A 23,080-nucleotide genomic window follows, 5' to 3' on the forward strand; every position below is an offset into this window, starting at 1 on the left:
ATAATAATTTAAAAGTTTTAAAAGTACGAACTATCCTCCCTTATTATAAACTCAAGTTTATATTGTTTAGAAGACAAAAAGTAAAACTCAAGTTTATTATTACAGGACAAGAGGCTGCCGACTGGAACAACCGCTCTGTTGAAATTAGAAGGTAAGTTGGACCATGATTGATACTAGATCTTTGTAGTAATCCAACCCCAACCATACTAAGTTTATGGGTTCTTTTTCCTTTCTTTCTTTTGTTTGTGCGCAGAATTTGTGGCCAAGTTTATGGGGATATATAGGAAGAGCCCATTGCAATAATCGTCAGTTTGCTTAAACTTGAGGGAAGCAATCATGGCTCTTGAAAAGGCTTATTAATTTGTATTTTCAGGTTGCTTAAACTACATTCTTTTAAAGATCATAAAGGACTATTCATGATAGGCACAGCTACTGTTAATGGCTTTCATTTCGTTCCAATTTATAACAAATCAATCAGCAACGGTCGCCCATTCTAAATCCAGTGACGTTAACAGTACTATTGCTTGTTAAACCAAAAAGTATGTTCAATTATTATACCCTAAAGTCAGTTATTAAGGAGCTAAATGTGAATTTTTCCACTTTTTCATATTGCTTGTTGAACCAAAAAGTATGGTCAATTTTTTTTCCTATAATATAAAATTTTATGTCTGTCTAGAACGAGCGTAAAGAGTGATGGTTTCATTTTTATCCGGTTTCATTTTTATCCTTTTATCTTTTTTCGTTTGAGATTTGAATTGTTGGGTGACAAAAAAATTGGAAAACATGAAGGTCCAAATTTGGTCATTTTTTCAACGGTATTGGTATTTGGGTGTGAACAAATAAAATGGGGCAACTTGAAATTTCAATAATTCTAAATTCACACCGTCAGAATAATAAGGTTATTCTTCCTACTTGATTCGGAGATGTGTAAGGAAAAGCAATAAAAAAAAGTTAAGAAAAGATATAATCGAAAATATTAATTTTGTTTTAATATTTTTAGTGGAGCACAACTTAAAATATTAATTTTGTTACTTAAAATATTAATCTTTTTAACGTTTCGGTTGCAACCAGAAATGTTATGGAGACGTTAAAAGATTATAACAGGTTGGCTATTGAAATTAACATTGGTAATGTTTTATCATAAATGTTAAAAAAATATTAATATTTCTGATTATATATATTTTTTAACCTTATATTACAGTTTTTTTTGGCATGAGATTCTTAATGGATTGCAACATTTTGAATCTTAGTTTTTTCTAAAAAAAATTAAACCCAGTTTCCCATTGGATCTATGATCAGTACATTTGAATTTAGCATCTTATAGTTTCACGTAAAAAAAAGTTTTCAAAAATATATTTTTGATTTTTTAGTGTTGATTGAAGGAAAATAAGATAATCAATGTAAAAAAATTTTATGATCAATAGAATTTCTTTTATATTTTCGGAAAAATGATTTACGTTTGATTTGCGGTAAGTCGTTTTTTAAACTTTTCAGTTCAATACTCAAAATAAAATTATTTTATATATTTAATATTAATATAATATTTTAATATTAATATAATATTTTAATATTATTTTAATACACATATTAATTTTTAAAGTATTTAAAATATGTTTATTAATAATTTTAATTATAAAAAGTTGTATTTTTAATATTAGAACAATATACTCAATATATTATAAAAATATATGATATTATATTTTTATTTAATAATATATAATAAATTATTAATATAATTTGCATTATTTATTAATTTCATAAAATGATTTTTAATAAAATACTTATATATTTATTAATAATTTTTAAAATATAATATAATATTTTTGTTTTGATATTATAATTTTCTATATAATAATAATATTCTTATTTAATTAAGCAATTAATATAATTAATAATATTTATTATAATAATCATATAATATACTTATTTTAATAAATAATTTATAATATTTTTACTTCAATAGATATAATAATTTTAATATTTTTATTTACAATATAAAAAATAATATTTTAATAATAATAATAAATAACCTATTTTAATATTTTTAAAATAATAATATTAACTTTTTATAATAAATAAAATTCTTTATTGTATTATGTTTTTATTATAAACATTTTTTTAGAAAATTTATCAAACTAGTAAAAAATGATTTACACAACATCATTAAAATATTATGATGTAAAACATTTTTCACAAATTATTTTTCAATTCATTTTATATAAAATATTTTTCGAAAAACATTTCAATGAAAGAAACACACTTTTAACTTAATTAAGTTTTTTTAAAATTAATATAATATTTTTAATATGATATTTATAAATTTAAAGATAAATTATATAATGGTTCTTTGACTATATAGAGTTGTTTTTGCTGAGTATTATTAAAAATTATAAAATAATCATCTGATTATAAAGTGTTGTTTCGTTGAGTCCTCTGACTATTAAAAGATATAAAATGTTCACTTTACTATTTATATGTTCCAAACTCACCTTTTTACTTTACAAAATTGGCAGTCATTTGAGCATGACATTAACTTGCTAACTGAGATATGATAAAATTTGTTATCATATTATTTGAGTTGTATTTTTGGTCAAGTCTCCATTTATAATACGTTGTCGAGTTAGCGCTTGAAATATTATATTGTCGAGTCAGTCCTTAAAATGGATGGCGATATCAATAGACATCATTAAGATGTGATTTTAACATCTCAATTAGTAGATTAACATCTAGATTAGACGGTGATCAATTTTTTTAACAAAAATAACGAGTTTGTAATATATGAATAGTTGAGTGATTACTAAAACTTTTAATAATCGATGAACTCAATAAAATAACGTTATATAGTTGGAGGATTTAACAAAATAATTATCTATAGTTGAGGGATCATTTTATATATTTTACCCTAGATTTAAAATAAATTTGTCTATTACAAAGTGAAAATACTAGTGTACTTTACAAATTTGGCCTAGAGGTAGGCTATACCGGGGACAAAAGCCGAAGCAGATAAATGAAAAGAAGATACTGTCCTTATTTAAACAGATTTGTGTTTGGATGCCCAGAAAACCATATCCTACATTAACCCTATTAATTTCGATGGAAACAAAAACTAAGAAAGAAAGAAAAAACAGGCTGTGGAATGTGGATGAGGAGATGATAACTAAAAAAAAGCTGGAAATGGATGGTCCAAGGCGAGGTCAAAATCAAGTCAGCCGAGTTTAAAGTATAACTGGACCATGGTCCATGGCTGCAGCCAAAGCCTAAAACCCTGTTCGCATTTGCAAGTTGCCTCTTTCCCTTATATTCTCTAATTCTACAGTCACTATCAGAGCCTTACAGAGAAAGGCGTATGCATGTTCATGTATTCTGGTTTATCAACAGTTTCTCCATCAAATTAAAATAAAAACCTTTCAATGTTTGGCTTTTTTAATAAAAAGATTCACGATACAATTTTGATAAAAAAAAAAAGTAATATAAATAAATTAAATTCCATGTGACTAACCCTGTAACGCCATCTTCGTATTTTTTAAGAACTCGGACCACGGCCAAGTGATAGAGCTACGTAGAGTTTCGGAGTCACTTTCCCCTTTATTTTCTATTATTAATTATATTTTGTCACCCTCAAATTTTAAAGACCGTTGTGTCTCGTATTTTTTATTGTTAATTATATTTTATCATTCTCGAACTAGAATCATGGTCGTACGACAATGCCAATACCAAAGAGGGGAAATAATCAAATGCAGCTAACTGAAGTGGACGTAGGGAAGCAGGATGAGATTTAATGACCAGGGCTTAGCTTAAGACACCTGCAAGTTACGAAAGCATAATTTGTTGTAGGAGTTGTTCTTTTCAGTACAACAGTTTGGGCTCCGACTCTTCAACAACATCATCTTCTCTTCCTTCTTACTTTTTTATTTACACTTTTAATTCAATTCTAATTCTAATCCAATTTTTTACAGCCAGCCTTGAACTTCTCCTCTCAACCTAATTTAACACACCTTTGCTTACCCACCTCTCAACCGTTTCTTTCATTTTACATAAAGTAAATAAATGATCATAATTTAATTTATATTGTGTGAATAAATTCTCAAAAATAAGAAATGGATAATAAAAAATAAAATCAATTCTCAACTTAAAACCGACCGATACTCCTTTATTTGAAATTACTATTTTTAAAACAAAGGAAAAACTAAATATAGATGCAATTACCGAACCAGATTGGGTTAGAAAATTAAAATTTTTAAATTACTACAGAAAATATTGCAAGTTACAACAACGCGATACTGTTTTGCTAAAATATATTTTGGTTCGATTTAAATAACTACAGAAAATAAACAAGTACATTTTCGTAATTTTCCAGTTTTCTTTTATTATTGATTTAATTTTTTAATATCTCCTTTTCATCTTCCTCCTCCTGACACTCTTTTTGTCCGCTAGAGACTATTGTAAACACTGAAGAGCACAGATAAAAAATTATGAATTATATTTTTTAATGTAAGGAAGAAAAATCTTTGTAGAAACCTAGAAGCTTTCATTTTCATGGAAAATCTCTCACGTTCTCGGAAACCAAACAGGGGTTCTTCCCATGCTACACTCTCCACCAAGCGAACGACAAGTTGTAATGGCGCGGCCAACTTGTCCAGCAGAACCATGTACGACGACGCTTTCGGTGGTGGTGGCCCCACTTTGTCGCCGAGACCAGAGGATTACACCGAGATTTTCGGCGGTTTTCACGCGTCTCGAGGTTCGTCGATTCCGGTGTTGGATCTTCCCTTGATGAACGACAGCAACGAGTTTATGTTTGATGTACGGAGCCCGAGGTTCAACTACGCCGATGTTTTCGGCGGATTTGATGACTTGGATTTCCCTGCTTCGTACGAGGACCTGATGAGACAAGCCAATGCTGGTGATGATCACGATCACGATGGCGATTCATCTGATGAAGCTTGGTATACTCGTATCTTAATTTTTTGAAGTGTTTTCTCCTTTGAGCTAATTTTTGCAACAAAAATGAGTAAATAGTTGGATCTTAGAAAGATGGTATGCTAGTTACTCTACTGCAAAGTTTTGATTTTCCCCCTTCGTTCTTTGGGTACTGAATCTTGATGCATTTGAATTTGAACTTTCTTTTTCCTTTTAAATTTAACTCCTATTAGAATCAAGTATTCGTGTTTTATGGCAAAGGGAATATTGAGTTTCCTACTGGAAAATTTACTTGTTCTTTGAGGAATCTAAGAAGGGTGTTGGGGCAAGAACTGATCTTTTGTTTTTTATTTTCTTTGTTGTACTCATTATCGAATCGATTATTTTTCTTGGATTCCGGGTTTTTCTTCTTCAATGAAGTGTAAAATGCGTAGAAGAACCTCTTCGGAAATCTGTTCTTTCAGTGTTTGAATTAGGCATTCTTTTGAACATCCGATGCACATTAATGCTATGGTGGTTCTTTGTAAAGCTTCTGCATATTGATTGTTTATTGTTGTGAGGGGTATAACTTTGTTGATGGTAAATTCATTTCTTTCCTCTCATAGGATGCAAGCAGAAACCGAGTCTCTGTCAGAGGGGTCGGATCATTCTGGAAAATACCCGTACTTCTCGAATGGAGATTATTGTGAGCCGATCGATACCAGTATGGAGTTCAATATATCTTATCACAAGGCTAATGTCAGAGGTGACATGAATATATCAAATGGGATTACCCATGTTGCTCAGCTGCGTACTGATCCTGAATATGCTTGCTTAATTGAAAATCCCTTGCAAAAGATGGACAAAAAGAATCCGCCGTTGGATTTGGCTGATGATATTGATCTTGAGTTCACTAGTGGTGTTATAAAGAAAAAGCATCTTAGGAAAACCGTGTCCCATCCTTCTAATTGGACTACTGGAGAACAAACATTTACGAATGACTCAACTCGAAGAGAATATCGAAGAACTGGATCTTGTTCTGATGAGATGTTTGTCACAATCTCTAATGTCAACCTAAGAACTTCGCCATCTCATGTGCCCCCTCCTTCTAGGCCTCCTCCATTTGTCAATTTAAAAAACGAAGACTATCAAAACGGACAACAAGCTGCTTCTGAAGGGAGAATGGATGATAATTCATCTCCTTTCTTCGATGTTGAGATAGATGCAAGCTCAGCTGCTGCAGCCTCTGCCGCTGCTATGAAAGAAGCAATGGACAAAGCTCAAGCAAAACTGAAGAGTGCAAAAGAACAACTGGAAAGGAAAAGGGAAGGCGTAAATTGCTCGACCAAACCAGGTTCAAAGTCTGATGGGAAAAGTAAGAAGGAAAGGGCCAATAAGACTGTTGAGGGTTCCGATGATATTAAAGTCGAGGGAGTGCTAAGTATGGATGGAAAAGAAGATAGTGGAATGAAAATGCATTGTAGAGAGGAGAGGCAATGGGCTGTGAAAAGCCACGCAGCTGATTCTCTAGAAGGCGAGAAACTTTTTAATGCACCCAAAAGATTTGTAGTTGAGAAGCTTGGGAAGGAATCCCAATCAATTCTAGAGTCTGTTGAAATTGATGAAGCTGATGAATGGCAGGAAGCAGCTCAATTTTTTGAATTGGTTCGGACAGATAAGTCGAAAACAGTTTTGGAGCAGATGAATAATGAGAAAGTTTTGGTCCAGAGCATGAAATCTCATGAGCTCCATCATAAAGCCAAAAAAGCAAACATCGGGGCATTGGAGCAACAACTAGACAGTGATGAGAAAGTAGAAGCTGTTAGGGAAGACCACGAGATCGAGAAAGTTGAGAGGGACATGAAAACGGCGAAAGAAAATTGTGAAAGGGGGGAACCCACCAGAATATTGAAACCTGTTAAAGAGGTCCGTAAGCATAAAGGGCATGAAAAGAAGGTTAAAGCAGCTCAACTGGTTAGTGAACTAGAGGATAATGGGCAGTCTCTAACAGCAGGGAAACCTTTTGAAAATGGTAAGAAACGAACTGGAACTGATGAATTAGGAAACTGCGAGCAGCAGATAAATGCTCAACAAAAAGGAAATATGGTTGAAGCCGGGCAGAGTGCGGAACAGAAAGAGAACGGGAAGCAGGAAAAGCAGACTAGTAACAGTTTTGAAAAGCCGAAGAGAGTAAAAGAGTTCCAAAAACAGAAAGATGAGGAGAAAATCTGGAGGGAGGTTTTGGAGCAGGAAAAGCATGAAACAAACCTTGAAGTACAAGTAGAGAACAACAAGAAGCAGAGAGAGGCTCGTGAGCTGGAAGAGAAAGAGGAGATTGAAGGAACTCGTGAACGAGAAGAAAGTGCGAAGAAAGAGGAGGAACTTGGCCTAGAAGAGAAGATATGGAGAATGGCTCTTGAGCAGCTAGAGAATGAGAAAAGGCTAAAACAAACACATTTGCAGGAAGAAACTGAGAGGAGACAGAGAAAGGCTCTTGAACAAGAAGAAATGGAGGCGAAACAAAGAGAGGCTAAAAGGGTAGATGCAAGCATGCAAAGACCAATGCAGGTTACCGAGGAAGAAAAAGACGAGAGGCAACAAAAGGAGGTTTTTGAAAGAAAGGAATCTGAGAATAGACTAAGAAAGGTTTGTGAAGAGGAAGCAATTGACAATGGGATCAAAGAAGAGACCGTGGAGAGATTCAAAGAAGATTACAGTATACAAGAGAAAGAGGTCCAAGATACAGAAGAAGAAGTGAAAAAAAGAGTAGTTGAGCTCAAAGAAACCGAAGAACTAAATGGAGTAAATGGTGTCTATCAGCATACTCCAAGGTGTGAAAAAGCGAAGAAACCGAAATTTGCTGAAGGAACTCGTCAACGTGTAGAGGGAGAGGATTTTGTGGTATCTGATGCAGTAAATAATGATCAAAACATTGATGGAATTGAAGAATATGGAGAGTTCATTATTGAAGAAAATGGAAAGGAGGAGGTTGAATTCAGTGACAGTGAAAAGAAATCAGATCCATTGGTGAAAGGGGACGTTGGTGGAAAGTTGAATGTTTCTGGGATGGCTGGCTTTGAAGCTAAAGTCAGTCAGTTCAGAAAGGATGACATTTCAGACTTGTCTTGGCAAGATGACAGTGTGAAGAAAGCTGGCAAGGCTGGAAATGCCATTGGACAAAGAAATGCCGAGAAGATTAACAGTGCACCTGTATTGGGCTCTGATAATGACAATCAAGGGCTGGAATTTGGTTATGAATGCAAGGAAAGATTTAGGAATGTCAAAGAGGCCCAGGTTTCCTCACAGCTTGAAGAAGACGGGGATAATTTTGTATCAGCTCAAGCGGCAAAAGAGTATGTTGAAACTGGAAGGAAACATGGCACAGCTAAGGCATCTGTATTGGAAGCGGAAAAAAGCATTCAGAGAACAGCACAGAGCACAGAAAGGAAAGATAGAAAGGTTAATGAGAGCCTCAGACCTGAAGAGAAGGAGGCTGAGAGGCTGAAAAGAGAAAGAGAACTGGAGAAGGAACGTCTTAGAAAGATAGAAGAAGAAAGAGAGAGGGAGAGGGAAAGGGAAAAAGATAGGATGGCAGTTGACAGAGCAACTCTTGAAGCATACGAAAGGGGTTATGTTGAAGCTCGAGAGAGGACCGAAAGGGCTGCTGTAGAAAGAGCAACTGCTGAAGCTCGTCAACGAGCAATGTCAGAGGTACGTGCTAGGGAGAAGTCTTCTATGGAGACCAGGCTCAGAGCAGAGCGTGCTGCTGTGGAGAGAGCAACTGCAGAGGCTCGAGAGCGTGCTGTGGAAAAGGCAATGGCTGAAAGGGCTGCTTTTGAGGCAAGGGAACGAGTAGAACGGTCTATGTCTGATAAGTTTTCAACTTCTAGAAACGTTGGAATGAAAACAAGCTCTTCATCCTCTGTGAGTGTGTCCTTTGTGTTTTATTTTTATGAAACTTATGCTACCTGGCAGCATATTAATGGAGTCCTAAACGGCAGGATCTAAAGGATCAGAACATTCAGAGAAGTGGTTCTTTTGATGGTTTAAGATACCCATATTCCTCTACTTATAATGGTAGGATATTTTCTGGAGAACTATATACATGTATCCTCTTAATGCACTACTTAGTTATAAGATCACCCGAAATGAAGTAAAAAATGAATTTTTGCTTCTATGCTACTGAACAAGTTTCTTTCCATGCATGAAGGTGCTGAAGGCGAATCAGCTCAGAGGTGTAAAGCTAGATTAGAGAGATATCGACGGACTGCAGAACGAGCTGTATAATATTTTCTTGTTCCTTCACAGTAACTAGAATGTTCATTTCTGCATATCAAACTAACATAAAGCTTGTGGTCTTTTGCAGGCAAAAGCTCTTGAAGAAAAGAACATGCGGGATCTTATTGCTCAAAGAGAGCAAGCCGAAAGAAATGTACGCTTTTGTGTTTTCACCTGTGAAGATATTTCAAGATTACAAAGTCATTGCATTTTTACTGTCTTTTTTTTTCTCTTTGCAGAGATTTGCGGAAACTCTCGATGCTGATGTCAAGAGGTGGTCGAGTGGGAAAGAAGGGAACCTGCGTGCGTTGCTTTCGACTTTGCAATACGTATGTTATAGTATCCAAAATCTGCTTATCATTTCCTTTGCATTAATTCACTTGATCTTTGATGCTCTGGTTTCTGTCCAATGTTCTTATTGCTTATGGACTTTGGTGCATAACTTTCGATTTAGTGTTATTCATTAAAATCTACTGTTAACTGACTTGACATTCTGCCTTTAGCCTTTACATATTAAATCTTTATCCGTAGTTATTTCAAACTGAGCTTTCTTCATTGACAGATCCTTGGTCCAGAGAGTGGTTGGCAGCCAATTCCATTAACCGAAGTTATAACTTCAGCTGCAGTAAAGAAAGCTTACAGAAAAGCCACTCTTTGTGTTCACCCCGACAAGTTACAGCAACGGGGTGCGAGCATTCAGCACAAGTACATTTGTGAAAAGGTCTTTGATCTTCTAAAGGTTTGTTTCTCGTCTGCTACAATACTCCGAAACACGGATTCGTGCCATTAATGCTTTTTTAACCATTGCAGGAGATGTATGTTTTAGGCTAACTTTTTGTTTGCTTCTTTATTTTCAGGAAGCTTGGAACAAATTCAATTCAGAAGAGCGGTAATGAAGTCCCACTTCCGGGTACTGATACCAATTGTATCATTATATTTCACTGTGTTCAAGTAAATTTACAATCTTTGGCAAGAAAACATCCTCAATGACTCCTGTCTCTTCAATATTTCTATTACTAAATGTAATCTGATTGTAAACCATTTTAAGCTTAATTTATACTCGATATTCAATGGGTGGCATATCGTATTGACGCATTTTCATGACAGGGAAACCGGTTGAATTGAACCATGATTGATAAGAACATCGAGTATATTTTGGGGTATAGGATAAACGTTCAATACGATATCTATTACTAAATTAGGGCTGAGCATTCGATCGAGTCAAAAAAATTTCAAGTTATTCTAGTTAATAAGTTTTATTTTATAATTTAAAGTTTATTTGAATTTTTGTCGAGTCGAGTTTATATAATTTGAGTTTAATTGAATTTTCATTTAAACTTAATTATAAATATTTATAATATTATGATATTATTTGATTCCAATTTAAATGATTTTTTATAACTATATACAATATATACATATTTTTTTCATATTTTTTCATATAATATATATATATATATATATATATATATATCATATTAAAGTTGAAGGATTCTATTTAAATTTAAAAATTAATTTACTAATTATTAAAAGGTTCTAGTTATTTGAGTTGTATTTTACAATTTGGTTTCAACTTGAAATTATTTTAGTCAAATTTATAAAATTATAATTCGAATTTAATTCGAGTCGAGTTTCCTCAAATTAAAAAAATTGAATTTTTGAATTGAGTGAAGTTTAGCTTTCTCCTATACTAAATAAAGTTCTAGAAGAGGCTCTGAAGGAACTCAAAAATACAAATTCGGATCGGATAACAAGCCTTTGAAAATGAAAGAGTTGCGGGATTTTATTGTTTGCGTGAAAAGACAAAATAAATATTACGGTAAACTCTAAACATAGTCACCGAGTTTTTAGATTATTTTCATTTTGGTCATTAAAAGTTTAAAACCTATAATACAATTTCTGAATATTTAATTCGCTTGTAGTACAATCCTAACAACAGTAATTGTACTGAAAGTGAATTAAGAATTTAGTGATTGAATTGTAAGTTCAAATTTATGATTCCCGAAATGAAAGCACGCCAAAAGGCCGGTGACTATTTTTGAAGTTAACCCTAAATACTAAAACATTAAATGTTTGTAATAATACAAAGTAACATAAGCACATTTAGTTTGAATCAAGAAAACAAAGTAAGACTCCCATTAATTTCTAATTGCTCAGGGGTGGAATATTATTTGATCCACTAAGATTTTAGCTGACCATTTTTTATAATTCAACAAAATCATTTGAATTTTTATCAACTCAACACTCAAATCATTTAAACTCGAGTTATTTTTAATTCACGTTCAACCGATTCAAATTCGTTGAAATCGGATAATGTTAGACTTTTTCATTGATGAGTAATGTTGCTACTTTTTACAATACTCAAGGCCATCGAAAAGCAATATTTAATTTTTTTTCAAAGAGACGGTATTAGTAAGGAAATTGCCTCTCACTAGGGTAAATTACACCACTCCTCTCAGTGAACTATATCTTCTCCCTTATTTTATTCACCGTACTTCTCAATTTTTCTAATTTATTCACTAAAATTTTAAACTTCTCGTATTTTCATCATTCTGAATTATTTTATTGTATGATATGGTATTTTTTTATTATTTAATATGAAATAAAAACAGAAGGTGACCAGATGCCACCACTAGCCACCGTCGACCTCCATAGACGGTGGTCGTTCAGTCTCAAACTCCCATGGGTCGCTTCTTCTCGACATCTTGACTCCGAATCTAACCTCTATTTTGTCGTAATTTGCTCCGAAGCCCATGAATTAGAGATTGAAAGTGAGAAAGCCAAAACTGGTCGGTCGATATTCATCAATTTTGGGAGATTTTCCAGTGAAACAACTATCAAATTCGAATTCAGGGTTGAGACGAATTGACCCATAAAATTTGGGATTGAACAGTAACCATCTACGACGGTCAACAGTGACCGACGGTGGCGTCTAACAACCTTATTTTTTATTTTATACTTTCAATTATTTTATATTAAATAATACAAAAATCCATATCATATAAAAATAATAATAAAATAATTCAGAGTGATCAAAATAGAAACAATTCGAAGTTCATTGAGTAAATTAAAAAAATTAAAAGTACAATAAATAAAATAGGAGATTAAGTACAGTTCACCTAGAAATGTGTAATTTAGCATTTATTTTTTTAGACGACGATTACAAAGCAAGACACACGTGTTTAATCTACAAAAGAAATCAGTCCCGTTTTAGGGACGATATTTAAATCAATTATACAATTCCGGAAGCGTCGGCTGACACAATTTTCGTCACGTTTGTCGGATAATAGCGACGAAAATCAAAGTCCAAAGCCAATACTTCTTCAACAAAGGTGGCAAAATCTGACCAATTTTTATTACGTTCAAACTACAAAGGTACACACCAAACAAACAACGACCAAAGTTTGTTTATCCTCTCATATTTTAGTCTCACCAACTTGGTCCCTCTAGCCTCATAAATACATACAATCTTTCCTGCTCTAGCTACCAAAGTTTGTTTATCCTCTCATATTTTCACAACATGGCCATGCTTAGAGCTTTCAGCACCAGAAGAAGCCGTAATGGCTATGAAAGATTACTCGTTGCAACCGAAGTCGATGACGAGCCTGTTTCGAGCAATTCTCAGTTTGAAGCTCAGTTGAAGAGAGCTAGAAGTGTGCCGGCTCGGGTTTTCGGCTTGTCGAGAAAGTTTAACGGCCCGGAATTGGGGCTGCCGGAAAAGAGTCAATTCAAATCGTCGACGACGACTACTGACACCAACAAAAAGGGTGCCAAGCCCAAGAGTGTTCACCCACTTTTCAGCCTATTTGATTCTCGTCGCAAGAAGAAAACAACAGCTAAACCGGAGTTTGCAAGGTATATAGAGTACCTCAAAGAAGGAGGGATGTGGGACATGAGTGCTAACATGCCTGTCATTCACTACAAATGAAGCTTTGTTTTGGGGTAAAAATATAAACCCAGAATTTGTAAACATATTCATTACTTTTAAATTTGTACTTTTTTTTTTAAATTATTTGAAACTTTGCAAACAAATATATGGCTTGGATCTTCTTAACTAGTATTCTGATTTTTCATTAATTGGTTTTGTTAATAGCTTCTTTGATATCCGAAAAGTTCACTTTCCATTTTTGCGGTTTGCATATCAGTTTATTGTAGTTTTCTTCATTATTGGGAAGGATTTGTGATAAATACTAGGGATGGATATTCTATGAAAATTTTATATTAGGAATGGAGTACTTGGATTATAGAAAAATTATTTTATGTTTTTATCCATCTTATCATTTTTTTCATATCTTTATACGTCAAGGTATATTTTTCCAAAACATATTCTCTGATAAGATGTACCAAAATATACATGAAAATTATATTTTTCAAATAATATTTTAATAATATGTACGAACCAAGCAACCTCAGTGAGAATCGTTGTTAGTTCTTCTATTAAGAGTTGCTAGCTGTTAGTGTTGTTGACAGTTAGTTATTAAGGTTAGTTATCTTGTTTGTAAAACCCTATATAAAGTCTTTGAAGTAAATCAAGCATTCTAATTCATCTCTATTCTCTATGTATCTTGCATAATCTTTAAAATCTAGCATGGTATCAGTTGTAGAAGGTCCCGGTGGTTGTTGCTCTCTTGTGTTCTAGCTTTCGTGCTCTGGAATGCCTCTGTCAACGTTTGGCCAATCAAGCTTGTCCAGTGGAGAAGTTTCTGTGGAGTCATCTTCAAGAAACGGCAAGATGTTCACAAATAAGAAGGTGAATCGTTCTTGACAAGAACTTCCTGTTAATGTGTTTTGAAAATCGGATCGGACCGGTCAGTTCAACCGAGAACCGTTGCCTAGTCCGGTTCAATCTACACCGGTTGAACCGTTACTAGTGAACCGGCCAAAAACCGTTGAACCGTTAGAACCGGATTGACTGAAAATCGGAAAAAACAAAAAAAAAATCAGAAAAACCCACCAATTTTGTGTTTTTTTTTTAAATTAAACCAAATAACATCGTTTGTTAAACGAGCCAAGTCGAACTCGAGTATTGCTGAGCTCGACTCGAACTTGAAAATTTTAAAAGTAAGCTCAACGCAACTTAAACTCGAAATATAATATTGAAACTTGAACTCAAAAAGGCTTGAACTCAAAAAAAATTTAGAAGCTCGATTGAAACCTAAAATTCGAGCTTGATTGAAGTAAAAGAATAGTTTACTCAATGCTCACCAAAAGGCTCCATGATTTTGAATGTCAAATTTCCTCTATTATTTATAGAAGTTAGTTGGGATGATCTTCTATGTTTCTTAGCCATGTGGGATTGTTTTGTTCTCATATTTTTACTCTTTAGACTTTTGGGATGCTCTTCTATGTTTCTTAGCCATGTGAGATTGTTTTTAAAAAAAAATTAAACCAAACAATATCATTTTGTTATGATTTTTTAGCCTCAAATTTATTTTTTTAATTATAGTTATATAATTATATTTATTATTTAATATGTTTTACCTTAAATATTATGTTGTAGTTAATTTGAATCATTTTGTTTCACTTGATTTTATGGTTTTTAACTTATATATGTTATGACTTGCTTTGAATGACTTGTGATATAAAAAATTATTTTTTATTAAATATTTTTGGTATTTTTATTTAATTTTTTAAATAATTATGACGTCGTCCGGTTCTTCCGACCGGTTGAACCAGTGAACCGGTAACATGGCCGGTTCGCTAACCGAACCGGTAACATGGCCGGTTCGCTAACCGATCCGGTTCTAAAAACCATGCCTGTTATTGAAGCAGAGGGGTTCTCCTCATCGTGAGAAGTCATAGGTTGGAGCATTTGTTGACAGGTTCTAGCCTCAAAAGATTGTTGATGATAGTGGAGCAATGGTTTCCAATGACGCGTATGATGATTTTGTCGTGCAAGATAATGCCCTAGCCTCTTGGTTACTCTCCATGGTCAGCACTCATTTGCTGCCCTAGTTCGTTGGAGCAAAATATGATGTTGATGTGTAACACCCCGAAATAACCGCAAATCCAAAACCCTAGAATCTAGAAAATTTTAGCCTAAATTCTTAATTCGAGTTTAGTAGCTAAATTGTAAATTTGGAAAGTTTGGAACCATTTTCTAAAACCATAGAAATTTCGATGGCTTAAGATGTAATTAACCCAATTTTATTTGATATCAAACTCTAACCCTAATTGTTTAAAGCTGTGTGGTGCCCCTCTCCCGACTCTTCTTCTTTTCTTCACCTTTGTGTTAAAACCCTTACCGCCGTTAACTCCTCCTCGTTGCCCATCGCCGTTGGGTTACTCTAAGGTAAATGACGCCGTCAATAGAGGTGTGCATTATCGGATATCGGATATTATCTAATCCAAAATTTTGAATACCTAAAATAGTGAATCGTATCCGATAAAACCTCGGATATTTGAATTTTCAGATGCCCGAAACTTCGAATCAGATATCCGAATCCAATTTTTAAAAAAAAATCAAAAAGATTAACAAAAGTTAAATATTAATATTTTCTCATTTTTCAACAACTTGTTTTGTAATTACATGCCCACACTGCAATTGTATAACCCATTGCTATTAACATTTAAATAACATAATATTTTTAATTTAGTGCAAGAAAATAATCTCCTAAATGTTAAATAGCACAATTTGCAATTTTGCATCATAAACATTTTAGCTTAAAAGATAAAAACGAATCTAAACAACATATATATCTTTACTTTATGAGGATTTAATGCATACAAAAGAGATTATTTAAAAAAAAAACCTACGGAAACCAAGGAACAAGCATAAGAAATACATAGTGTGAGTTGTTGGGATTCATCTTTGAATTTGCAATGAAACAAATCAAAATTCTCAAATATCAAGCAATATCAAATTTAAAAAAATCACCTTAGTTGATTATAAAAGTCTCAGCATACAAGCTCAATTCATGAGTCAAGTCATTGAAACAATCATATTTCTACACTTGGTTGGTTTTGTTACAGACTACAGAAGATGGAACTAATAGCTCATTTCCAAGTCCCTTATGAACCTTCAACACGCCCTCCCTTTCGAATATTAATATTAGTATTTTTCTCATTTTCACAATGTTCAAAATAAAAATATTAAACAAGAGTATCAAGTCTCAATAACACAATAAAATCAACACAAGATGTTCAAAATAAAAATATCACACAAACGTATCAAGTCTCAACAACATAATAAAATCAACACAAAATGTTCAAAATAAAAATACTACACAAGAGTTTCAAGTCTCAACAACATAATAAAATAGACAGTAGGATCACTAAGTACTTCAAAATTCCAAGGTACAAACTTTAGAAATCATCCAAAGTATTAATTGTCTCGTCAATTATAATCTTTGGTTGCTCCAAAGTTAGATCCTTCATGGCTGCATCACACGGAGTAAAATAAAAAAGATTAAAACATACCTTTATGTTTAAACATTAAATATTGAATAAACAACAAAAAGAAGCAATCAAACGTTAAAAATAAACTAACCTTCCTCCAAATCTTCCAAGGCAATTAAGCTTACCTCTATTATAATAGGAGACCGAGAGGTGCGTAACCAATCTTGAGTGCAAACAAGTTCTTCAACCATTTTTGGAGTCAATGAAGTACGAAAAGAATTAAGGACACGACCCCGATACTAAAAGTCGACTCATAAGCTACAGTTGAGATAAGTATTGCAAGAACATCTTTAGCCATCATATGAAGAATCAAGCATATTTTTGTTTGATCTTCCCACCATTGTAGGATATCAAGATTTGAAACGTGAGGCTCACAAGCATATTCTAAATACTTCTCCAACTCACTTTTGTTGGCACTAGTTAACAAACAACCCGTATCCCTTTGGAATTTTGAATCCATGAGTTGTTGAAGATCAATCTTACCCCCACTTTGAGTGAAAGTGGATAAAGAAGTAGAAGTGGAGGAAGAAATATCATTTGTCTTTGAATGAAACATTGAAGAAACATATGAGTCAAATAAAGACTGCAAAATCATCTTGATTTTGAGGCACAAAAGAGTGGCTCTTGTGTCATCGTAAGAATCCTGCACAATCCAATTAACATAATTCAACTTGTGCCTAGGGTCAAGGATCACAACCACAAACATCAAAATATTGATATTATCAATGTTCCCATAATATTTTTCATAATTAGACATCATTTGGGTTGATATTTTCTTAATACCCTCATCATCATCACTTATGGTCGAAATCATTAATCTAATCTCGTAAATCTCATGTGCATAATGGTTACAAGTCACATAACGAGAACCACATAACCTTAATGTTGCATCATAAAAATTACTCAAGAAAGGTAAAAAAAACTACTCACCCTTTTCCAATCATCTTCAATGGAATCACCACCAACCTTTCTAAGTTTCTTGAAACAAGAAGAGTCTTTCATGTATAAACTAGCAAATGCCTTTTTAAACTTAATAGCAAATTGAAGCATTAACAAAGTTGAATTCCATCTTGTCTCAACATTTAAAGTAACAAGACTTTTGTTATCATCTTTCTCTTCTTCTATGTATGTAATACCCCAAATTTTGGCTAGTGACTAAAATGTAAGTTTTAAAAGTTTGGTGACTAAAGTATAAACTTGTAATAGTTTAGGGATTAAAAATGCAATTTTAAAAAGTTATAAACAATTTAGGAACTAAAAATATAATTTTCAAAAATACTTGAATTTCTTAAAAATAGATGGCAAACACTTCTTAAAAATTAATCATTTCCCATGATTTATTTATGTAATATTAAATTAATTATTTAAAGTAATAAAATATATTTTCATTTTATAAAGAAATATTTTTGAATTTTTGCTTATATCATGAAAATATCTAAGACAACTCTGATTTACCTAAACTAAACTAATTAAAACTGATAAAATGAATTTACAGAATAAAACTTTATTACAAAAGTTTAAAATTAATTTAATTTCATTAAAAAATTAAACACAATTAAAAAAAACTGTTTGAAACAGGATCAGAGGAAGCTAAAATTTAATAAAATCTTTTTCTGGAAAGTGGATAGAGCGTAAGGTTCTTAACCTTGTGGTCGTGGGATCGAGTCTCATGGTGGGTAATTCATAATTCTGACTGCCGGAGGTTTCACACGGAAGTTGCTCTTAACCTGACGTTAGAGAAATTATACTATCTTACCTCTCTCTTACCCCATTACATATGGAAATAGAGTCGATTAATTTTTCTCGAAAGTGAACGTCCTTCAACTTGTAGTTTATATGGGAGGCCAAATCAATAACAAGAAGCTGCTATCATAAAAATGTACATAAAATCATCGTGGAAAACTGGTCTGCTATATAATAAACAAATAAATATAAATAAAGACACAATAATGACGTGTCTGACAATCACGTCTTCTCTACTGCAATTGTGAGGAATTTTAACGTACGTAAGTCTTAATATATAACTAAAGAAATATATTATTAAAAATATAATTATTTTTTTAACATTTTAGATAAAAATAATTACTTAAAATATTATTTTTTATTTAAAATATTAATATTTTTTTAATATTTTCGGTAAAATGTCTAATATTAATATTTTCGGTAGAAAAAATAATGTTTTAGGTAAGACTTTATCGAATATGTTAACAAACCCTGTAAAATATCCAATAATAACATTTCCTGTATAAATAATAATATTTTCGATAATTTTTTATCAAAAATATTAAAAAAATAATAATATTTTTAATAATATATTTTCTTAACCGTATATTATATTACTTTACGTGAAACTTTCCCAATTGCGAATACACGAAAGTTGTCAACAACCCTAAATGTTTAAATTATTATTCTGGAAAATAAAATAAAAAATTGGTGCATCGATTATCTAAACGGAAGAAAGTAAAATAAAAGATGATGTTTTTTAAGTTGGTCAAAGAAATTTTACAGTGAGAACGCATTTGGTTTACGAAATGTAAGATTATTAGTGAGAAAAAAAGATTATCAAAGAAAAAGATTACTGAGAATATTGTATTTTGTGTTTGGTTGATTTAACAAGAATGTAAGATTATAGAGTTTAGTTAAAGGAATAAAAGATTATTGGAATGTACATTTTACCAAATTATCCTTATTATATATTTATTTTTTAACAAGTTAAATTCTACTATAATATCATTATAATTAATTTATATATTTTCTTTAAAAATTTTAAATTCATAAAATTTATATAATTTTTTTTACAAAATTAAAAATATAAATAGGTTTAATGAAATGATAAAATTTTATTTTAACCCCTGAACTTTTAATAAAAGTTTAATTATAGATTTTTTTTTGTAAATCTAAAATAGTTTAAGGATAAATTTATAATTTAACATTCGTAAAATTTTTATTATTCAACTATAGAAGAATGATATTTTTGAAAAAAAAAATTAAAGGTATTTTAATACAAAATATCGGTAATCCAACAATACCTAAGGGAAAGAGAGTAATCACATTTCCTGTAATATACCCCAAAAAATCCACTGTTGATAGTAAAAGATTACCAGGACTGGGAATATTGGCCTATCAAACGGAAGAATGAAAATTTCATTTCTCCGGTAATAAGATATATCTTCAACCAAACAACCCCGAGAGGAATCAGAGTTTTACCAAGCACTCCACGCGTCTGTGTGAATCAACTATTAATATTGAATTATTAATCTGAATTTTCATGTAATTTTAAAATTAAAAAATTATTAATATAATATCAATAGTTAAAAGAAATAGTTTTTAAAATCTTGAATTTAAATGTTTATATATACATGTATTGTTAATAATTAAAAAATTATAAATAAATATTATTCTATAATTATATTAAATTATTAAAAATTAAGAAAGAGAAATAGATATCCACGTGTGATGTACTTTATGGGCCTGTAATGTACCCAAACCGTAAGGATATTTCTATATATTTACTCCGTAAAGCCTGCCTTTTTCTAATTTGTATTAGCCCCTTTTCATCTTTGGTCTTTGCTTAATGTTTTAGTTATTACTAATATTTCTTATTAAATAATTCCTAAATTCCATGACTATCGGTCTATAAAAGCATTTCCCTTGGATGGTTCAGTTCTCCGAAAAATAAAACCTCGCTGCTCTGACGGTCGAATTCTCCGTTATTTTCCCGGAAAATTTGAGTCATCAGTTTCCAGAGAGCCAAGCAGAACTTTAAACTTTTCAAATTTCTTTCGGAACTTCAGGCATTGAATACCTTGAAAACTTCTGTTAAATGGATTCGTTTGTTTTCGATAACGTGAAAGCAGAGAAAGCCAAGGCGATGAAGAGGTACAACCGGCTTCGAAGCTTAGCAAAGGCGTTTCGTTTCTTGGAATTGCTCTTGGCTTTGCTGTTTTTGGCGTGGACCTTCGAGCGCCTGCCTTTCGTCGTCAAGATCTCCGGTGAGTTCATTTTGAAGCTCGGCGGGATCGTTGCAAGTCCGCCCTTCGTTTTCCTCGTATGTAACGTCATCATCGTCACTGTCGTTGCTAAGTCCGGCATTTTCTCCGCAGTTAGCAATGCCGATTCCAAAATTTACGAGGAAATCACCAAAATCGCTGAGAATCGCTCCAAATCGGAGTCTCAAGAAGAGATTGTGTATCAAGACCAGGAGATCATCTCTGAAGCAAACGCAAATACTCTCACATGCGAGGAAATGGAGCCGGAGTCGGACTCCGATTCTGAGATGGATAATCCGAGAGTCTATAGAAGGAGTAAGTCGGAGACGTTGCCGATAAGAAAAACCGAGGAGGTAGTGACGAAGGAACTACGTCGATCGGAGACAGAAAAGTCCCGGAAATTTGAAAACGTGGACGGTGAATTGTTCCCGGAAGACGAGTTGAGCAACGAAGAGTTTCAACGAACGATCGAAGATTTTATCGCCAAACAGCTGAGGTTTCGCCGAGAAGAATCTATGTCTATTGTTCTCCAATGTTCAAATCCTGAAAAAATAATTTTACCTTCTCAGTAAATTTTAAGCACACAAAATAAAAGAACATTGTTTATTACTCTTTCTTCTTCTTTTCACCTTTGAAAAGAGAAAGCGAGCAGACTGCTCATGGTATGGTTGTACAGTGCTAAAACGAGAAAGGAGTAATTTGCTTTTACAGAGCTCATAGTAGGGTTTTTTACCTTTAAAATGAAATTTGGTCCGAATAATAAAAAATAAAACAGTTATTTTAGATTACAGCATTTTTTATAAATACTTACTGAATCGAAAGATAAAAATTAATATTAAATTCGAGTATCTTTAAAAGGTTTATATATTTATAAATTTAACTTAATATAGTTCCAAATTTAACTTATAGTCCAACTATTAATGATTCAATGAAAACAAATGATTAATGTTAAAGTCGATGAAAATCCATTTTCGGGTTGAAATTAGTTTTGAAATTGAATTATTAATAACTTCAATTATAAAATGATGTTTTGATGTGATTAAATTATTCATCTAAATGAAGCTTAAGTCAAACAACTGCCGGTGGTTGAATTTTACTAATTTCATTAGTTATTAAATTGGGATTTTCAACCGAATTTATGGCATGATTTTTTTGTTAATTATTTTCGTTACAATTAAAACTCGCATTACATTCTTGAAAGAGAAAAAAAGAGAGGATCGAACCTGAAAAACATAATGACATTTCTGGAACAGAAATTGTTAAAACACAACACTTTGCTTTTACCTTTTTTTCTTTTGCTTCAACTCTTACATGTTTCTTTTCTTTTGTACAAAAGTGTCAAAGGTTTATAGGCTTAAATGTATTTATTTTTATTAAACTAACGTGATTATAAAATAGCATATGCTCTAAATACTCTTAATAATTTGTCAATGAATGTTCAATCACCCATATTGCTATCGTTAGTGCTCGAATTTGAGACATTTATGAATAACAATTATTCTTTTAATCATCGAGATAATTTGATTCGTGCTAATTACGTGAATTTATAAAGTTATATTATAAATATAAAAATATTTTTTTATAAATCTATGAAAAATACAAGGGATGATATATGTTTAAGTATATAACTTTCAGTTATTTGACAATATTAAACGCTCACGCCATTAACACTCTCGATGTTCTAACTCGGAACATCAAAAAATAACAATAATTCTTTTTCTCACATTGATCCGTGCAAAGATATTAAATTAGATCATTAATAAAATATTCTAAAATTTAAAATATTCAAAAGTATAACCGATCTCCAAACCTCTTTTAAGCAATCGCTGCTGCCTACAGACATTGCCTTTTGTAAAAGTATGTATTCTTTCAGTTACCTTTCAACACCTTGCCATGTTCTCTTTTATACAATATTGAGACATATTTCGGTTTTAATCGGAGATAACATCTATTATTAAGAGTTTCATGATTGTCTAAAAGATAATATTTTAATTATTTTAAAAAAAAAACCTTCAACAATAATAAAAATCCAAGGTGAATCATATTACGACATGTTCTGTCAAAATTAGTAACACATGTCCCTCTAGTCCTATATGTAACATCCCAAAATACGGGTTAGTGACCAAAATTGTAAAATTTCAGAATATGTGATTAAAGTAGAATAGTTGAATAGTTTAATGATTTGTTCGGAAATATTTCCTAAAAGTTTATAGTAATTATCCAAAGAATTAAAGGGCAAAATGGTCATTTGACTTGGAAATTATAATTAAATGATATATAGGCATGTGGGATAAGGATGAGGAGATATTTTCTCCACTTCATCTCCTTTGTTCTTCCATACGAGAGAGAGAGACATCAAAGGTGAGTTTGCTATTTTGTTAATTATTTGTTGTTTTAAAAGTTGGGTTATGATCACTAGATGATAATTAAGCTTAAGGAAAGCTTAAGTTATCTTAAAAGCAAAAGATAAAAGAGTTATGATAGATTAAAGAAAATGAGTTGTTAAATGAAATCAT

The 23,080-nt window shown here is 32.1% G+C and overlaps 3 protein-coding genes across 4 annotated transcripts; all 3 read left to right on the plus strand.

Annotated features, from left to right (window-relative positions):
• Nucleotides 1-4,429: 4,429 nt before the first annotated feature.
• On the plus strand, nt 4,430-10,164 carry LOC120131007 (auxilin-like protein 1). Of its 2 annotated transcripts, XM_039148128.1 has the most exons (9): nt 4,432-4,946; nt 5,526-8,233; nt 8,282-8,823; nt 8,901-8,976; nt 9,110-9,180; nt 9,266-9,331; nt 9,417-9,506; nt 9,740-9,916; nt 10,035-10,164. In XM_039148128.1, exons 1-9 carry the CDS (start codon nt 4,537-4,539, stop codon nt 10,068-10,070), a joined length of 4,176 nt encoding a protein of 1,391 aa, XP_039004059.1. In that variant the 5' UTR covers nt 4,432-4,536; the 3' UTR covers nt 10,071-10,164. The 2 variants fall into 2 exon arrangements, with proteins under 2 accessions (XP_039004058.1, XP_039004059.1); XM_039148127.1 differs by having other exon boundaries at nt 4,430-4,946; nt 5,526-8,823.
• A 2,480-nt stretch (nt 10,165-12,644) lies between these two features.
• On the plus strand, nt 12,645-13,119 carry LOC120130793. Its single transcript, XM_039147950.1, has one exon. It carries the CDS (start codon nt 12,698-12,700, stop codon nt 13,103-13,105), a length of 408 nt encoding a protein of 135 aa, XP_039003881.1. The 5' UTR covers nt 12,645-12,697; the 3' UTR covers nt 13,106-13,119.
• Nucleotides 13,120-20,398: 7,279 nt separating this feature from the next.
• Nucleotides 20,399-21,136, plus strand: LOC120130626. Its single transcript, XM_039147831.1, has one exon. It carries the CDS (start codon nt 20,399-20,401, stop codon nt 21,134-21,136), a length of 738 nt encoding a protein of 245 aa, XP_039003762.1.
• The last annotated feature ends 1,944 nt before the right edge of the window (nt 21,137-23,080 follow it).

Source organism: Hibiscus syriacus, unplaced genomic scaffold, assembly GCF_006381635.1.
Source record: "Hibiscus syriacus cultivar Baekdansim isolate YM2019G1 unplaced genomic scaffold, ASM638163v2 tig00110548_pilon, whole genome shotgun sequence".
Lineage (NCBI taxonomy): Eukaryota > Viridiplantae > Streptophyta > Magnoliopsida > Malvales > Malvaceae > Hibiscus > Hibiscus syriacus.